Source organism: Octodon degus, unplaced genomic scaffold (assembly GCF_000260255.1).
Source record: "Octodon degus isolate 3935 unplaced genomic scaffold, OctDeg1.0 scaffold00044, whole genome shotgun sequence".
NCBI lineage: Eukaryota > Metazoa > Chordata > Mammalia > Rodentia > Octodontidae > Octodon > Octodon degus.
In genome coordinates, this window is record NW_004524620.1 from 8,828,080 (window position 1) to 8,834,079 (window position 6,000).

The 6,000-nt window shown below is 43.2% G+C and overlaps 1 protein-coding gene across 3 annotated transcripts in view; it reads right to left on the reverse strand.

Annotated features, from left to right (window-relative positions):
- The window catches only part of Frem1 (FRAS1 related extracellular matrix 1), a 171,269-nt gene that overhangs the window by 72,499 nt on the left and 92,770 nt on the right, over positions 1-6,000 (reverse strand). For all 3 annotated transcript variants that reach the window (XM_023715844.1, XM_012514849.2, XM_023715845.1), the window contains exon 16: positions 24-276. In XM_023715844.1, the coding sequence (XP_023571612.1) occupies positions 24-276 (253 nt within the window). The remainder of the gene's footprint in view (positions 1-23; positions 277-6,000) is intronic.

A 6,000-nucleotide genomic window follows, 5' to 3' on the forward strand; every position in this document is an offset into this window, starting at 1 on the left:
CTGCTCACGGTGATGTCACTTACCTGTGTGCATGTATGTCACAGCTCCTGAGATCACATCTCCCTGGGAGAACCAATCCACTCTGACCCCTGCCTTCCTCACCATACCATGCTGGGGTTCTCTGGTAATCAGAAACATCAGTTTCTGGTTGTCACTGTCCATGTCAGTAGCAAAAATGTATTCATGAGTAATGACCACCTCTCCGCCCTCGGAGCAATGCATCATGGGGATTAGGCCAGCCTTTAGGACTGGTGGCTCATCATTTACAGGAAATACCTAAGCAAAAGAAAAGATACACACTTTCAAGAAAACAAATGAGGGGCCGGGGAGATGGCTCAGTGGAATAAGTGCTTCCCTGGCAAGCACAGGGCCTGAGTTCAACCCCTGGTTCCGGGAAAAAAAAAAAATAACTTACACGTCAAGAAAACAAATGAAATGACAAATGTTCCAGTGGGTAATCCATAGCTCAGAGTCACAATGACAGGTATTTTCAATCTCCCCGACATAGAAAACAATAGCCATGGAATGTGGCCAAGCAGGCTGCGTTCTGAAACTTTCCCCATATGTACCATCCTGTAAGGAATGGCCCATGTGAGAGGTAATTTAGGTAGGAACAGGAGAATCCCATTATGGCTTGGGACTCTACATTCTCCTTCATTTCCAGACACACTAAAAATAAAATGCAATATGAAGTGCTCCTCACCCCAGCCCCTCTGTCCATTGTTAAATGTACACATTCACAAGAAATTCTGTTCCTGGTATCTGGTGCATAAACATTCACAGCATCCTGTCTTTTTATGTCAAATGCCTTAGGGATTTCAAAAGCTTTCCTCTGCCCTCAGCTTACAGTCACCCAGAAGGTTTCTCTGGCCCCACACTAAGCTGCAGCTGCATTTCAAACTTTAAGCTGCATGGGAAATTGTAGAACCAAGTTTCAACTCAACATGCACAGCAACAACCTGTTATGTGCTACAAGATTTTTCCTTCGTGGCGAGTTAGCCTCTGAGCTCCTCTACAGCTCCTTCCCCTACACTTCAGCCAAAGGAATCTTTGTAAAATGTCGCTGCTCTGTGGGGAACTTCAGCAGCTTCCCAGTGCTCCTTCTAGGAGTCCTGGCTCACACATGCTGTTCTGGGGTACCTTTGCTGTCAACCCGTTTTCACTCTAGCACATGGTCCTCACATCTCAGGACTTTGCACTCTTTTTCTCAGCTAATTACTGCTTTAGGTCCATGCAGATTGCTTAACCGCTCAGTCTAATTTGCAGCTCCTAATATTTACTCTTTTTTGGCACCCTATTTACTTATAACACACACAATTTTAATGCATTAATTATTTTGTTTAATTCCTGCTTTCATACTTGGCCTGTAACCTCTAAAAGAACAGGGACTCTTTTCGCCTTGCTCATTATTCTATTCCAAGACTGTAGTCTAAGACCTGCATCCAGAACAAACATAAGCATTTGTTGGATAAAGAAATGAATGAGTATAAATTTGAACATATGCCTTAAGTATCTTTCTATATAAAGAGGCTAACAACTATGCAACAAATATGCATGAAATTAAACTGCCACATCATGACTCTGCGCCACGTATCCCTTAATGGTCACCTGAGTGCCTCTGACCTATAAAATTCTCTTGTTGCATCAGCGTCATACTTCCTCTTCCCCTACCTCTACTGAGCTAAGTTCCTAGTTCTTTTTACCCCACCTATTTCCCATAAGTCTCCTGCTATGCCCCGAAGGTGGGACTTCCTGTCACAGCCTGGTTGCCTAGTTACTCGCACCTTTTACCCGCCGACGTCATTTCCCTGCGCCTCCGCTATATATACCCAGCACCTCCCCTCAATAAATAAGACTTGATCAGAATCCTGTCTTGTCTCCATTTCTCACGTCTCCTGTCCTTTGTCCCCTCTCAATTCCCCGCTCCTCTCCCAGGTGACCTTCGTTGACTGACCTGCTGGCCCGGGACAAGGTCAAAGTGTGGCATTGGTGAGGAGGATGGTGGCTTGGGTAAAATGGGATGGAGATGCCAGTCCAACTTACACTGTCAAATTCGTGACTTTGGACAAGCCATATAATCCTCTTGGTCCTCAATGTCCTTAGCTATGAAGCAGGGATAATTCCTTCCCTATCTTAATCTTTAAACAATAGATGTGGGACTTCTGGGAAAATGGTGGAGTGGTGAGCAACAAAGGAAGAGCCTCTCCAAGATCTGTTGTCTGGACACTGGAGTACAGCAGTGAGAGGAAGAGAAGAAGGAAGCAAGTGATTCTCTGGGACCCAGGATAAATCTGAAGTGAGAATGGAAGGCCATGGGGGCAGTGAAGAGAGAAACTTCAGCAAAGAAGGGGGAAGGAGGTAGGTGGCAGTGCTTTTTCCCTGAGCCTGAACTTACTAGGGGAGAGATGTGCATCAAACCCACAGGAGACTGCTGGCAGCCCCAGCCGCCTCCATGGAAAAGCCCTCCGGTGGAGTGCAGTAGTGGGTGGCCATGGCTGGTGAGGTGTTCCCTTTGGGATTTCACACAAGAGCAAGAGATTGGCTGGCAGCCATCTTGGAGAGAGGTCAACTGTGACTGGGACTCAGGGTGGCTCTCTCTAGTGGCTGCTGGCTGAGTTCAAGACACTGAGGCCCACACACTGCCATGAGCTGTGTAGATCTGGCTCCAGGCTCACTGGGATCACGTACTACCTGGCCGTAGACCTGGACTCTATATGGTGCTAAGATTTCAAAAAGAATGGCTATTATCAAGAAGTCAATCAATAACAAGTGCTGGTAGGCTGTGGCAAAAAAAGGAACTCTTCTCTACTGCTGGTGGGAGTGTAAACTGGTGCAGCCCTTGTGGAAATCAGTGTCACAATTCCTCAAAAAACTAAAACTCAGGGCATTGTTAGATTTCTTAATTTCTGTGTAAAATTATGTAACCATTTATTCATATTTTTTCAATTTTTTTAAATTTTTGTCTTCATATTCTACAGGGACTTAATGTTTAACATATCAATACTTGATAGAAAATACCTGTTCCATGTTATGCCTAAGATGTTTGATATTCAGACAGATAGGTTAAATCCAACTGCATATGTTGTAGGGTAAAAATAAGCTTCTGTTTTGAAGGATTAATAACCTAAGTTTACAGACCAAAAATCAGAGAAAAAGAAGGGCTGCAAAGACAGCCAACATTTTGGCCCTTGCCTTTCAAGGTCAATGAGGACTCAGGACATAGGAGAACTTATACTGTAACATTATGTAACTCAGTTGTGTCCCAAATTTTCTGATCAAGGAGATTATGGGGCCACAGAGGAATGTGATCGATGATGTAGAGTGTGCCTAAGGAAAGTCACATGGAGAGAAAACATTCTCTCAGGCTTTCACAGAGAGCAAATTGGTCAAGCAATGGCTGTGACTCATCCACATGGCTGACACTGACAAAGGATCTACAAAGTGCGGTACAGGTTAAATCCTGAAGGGATTTGACTGACCTTATCAGATACAAAAGTTACATTTCTTGTTATATAGGTCTGGCTTTATCTCGGTCTTAACCATCCAGCAGAAAAGTACAAAAACGAAGTATAAAAAGTAAAGCAAATATCCGACCAACCCCATGCCATGTGAGTGTGGGGGAGAGCTTCTGCTCTATCCTGAGCCCACCCGCTGCTCCAAGCCCAGGCCCGCCGTGTGAGAGAGGCCTTTCCCTGCATTCTCCAGACCTTCCCCAGCCGGCCAGACCCCGCGCAGCCTGCCCTCTGAGTGAGAACTTCCACTGTGCCTTGGGTCCTCCATATCCGACCAACCCCAGGCCCTACGAGAGTGGGGGAGAGCTTCTGCTCTGTCCTGTGCCCGCCCACCACTCCAAGCCCAGGCCTGCCACATGACAGAGGTCTTTCCCTGTGTTCTCCGGACCTCCCCCGCCCAGCCAGACCCAGCACAGCCCGCCATCTGAGTAAGAACTTCTGCCGCGCTCTTGGGAGTCCTGCAGACCCACCAAAATACAACCCTGGTGAGTGTGTGGGAGAGCTTCTGTGCTCTCTCGCCCCCGCTCCTCATACCCCTCCAGACCCAGCCCAGACATAGCTATACAGGCTTGAGGTAAAACCCTACAGCTAAAGTCCCTGCAGTGAGACTAAGGTCAAAACCACACAGCTAATCCAGGAATACATCATCTTACCAGAGGTGTACAGCAGGCCCATTTACAAGGGCAACAACAGTAAGGAGCTGAGCACAGTAGCCAAACCCAAGCCAGGCACAACTGCATGAACTAAAACTTGTTATATTAGTAACCAAATTTCATTAAGTGATAAGGACATAATTGCACCAAAGCTCTACACCAAAGGCCAGAGGTCAGTGTTAAACAAAATGATAAAGACAAGGAGCAAAATGCAATATCAGGCCTCAAGCCCACCCATACCAAGTGCAGAGGATACTAGCTCAGCTGAAATAAATGAATCAATAGCGTCGGAAGTAAATAAACAATAGCAGAAAGATATAGAGGAACTCAGAGCAGAATTAATTTCTGGAATAAAAAAAAGAAAACTCAGAATTTATAGCAGCTGAACCTAAGATTCAAATGCAGAAACATATGGAGGAAACACAATGCCCAACCAGAACAAATGCAGTGGACATTAGCTTAGCTGAAATATATAAATTAATAGCATTGGAAGTAAATAACCAACTGCAGAAAGGTTTAAAGGAACTCAAAGCAGAATTAGTGTCTGAAATGAAAAAAGAAATCTCTAAATTCATAGCACCTGAACTAAAGAATCAAATACAGAAACATAAAGAGGAAACCCAATCTGTAAAAAAACTCTGCAGTAAAACAATTAATAACTGCTTCAAAAGAAGACATTGATAAAAAAAATACAGGACATTAAAAAAATGATGAATTCCTTGAATGAGCAATACAGGAAAGAAATAGATCGCATGAAGCAGAGATGTAGAGGACCTTAAGATCTCAATTACAAGCCTGAAAAACCATTTGAGCGAAAGTGAAGATAGAGTTTCAGATCTTGAAGATGCTGGTTCAGCTAGTGAAAAGGTAAGAAAGGATCTCTTAAAAACAACTACGATGCAGGAAAAAATAATTCATCACCTACAAGACAATGTAAAGATGAACAATGTGAGACTAATAGGCATCAATGAGAATGAAGGAGTCAATACAAATGATAAGAATATGGGCAGAAGTAATAGCAGAAAGCTTCCCCAATATGAGGAAACAATCTGATACTCATGTAACCGAAGCATACAGAACTCCAAATAGCTTCAACCCAATTAAAAACACACCAAGAAGTTATAATAGTCAAGATCCCAGAAATCCAACACAAGAATATCATACTGAAAGCTTCTAGAGAAAAGAAGCAGATCATATTCAAAGGAAAACCCATCAGAATTACGGCTGACTTCACAAACCATGAAGGCAAGAAGAGCATGGAGCAGAGTACTTCAAGTCCTCTACGAAAACAAATTCCAACCCAGACTACTATACCCTGCAAAACTCTCTTTCAAGTTTGATGGAGAAGTGAAATACTTTCATGACAAAGAACAACTAAAGAATTTCATGGTGGCAAAACCAACCCTACACAGACTACTGAAAGATGTTCTAGAGAGGGACCAAAATGATCAGAACTCCACAAACTAGAACAGAAGAAACCCACTAAATAGGACAAACAAACACAGGAGAAAAAACGGTTACAAAACAGCATTCAAATAACATGTCAATCATAAGTCAACACATGTCAATAATAACCATCAATGTAAATGGACTCAGTTCACCAATTAAGAGAAATAAATTGGCACAGTGGATTAGGAAACAAAACCCAACAATATGTTGTATACAAGAAACACATTTAACTCATAAAGAAACTCACAGGCTGAAAGTTAAAGGATGGAAAACAATACTACATGCCACAGAACTTCAGAAAAAAGCAGGGGTAGCAATCTTGATCTCAGACAGTCTGAACTTCAAACCAAGAATGATCAAATGAAATAAAGAAGGCCACTATATAC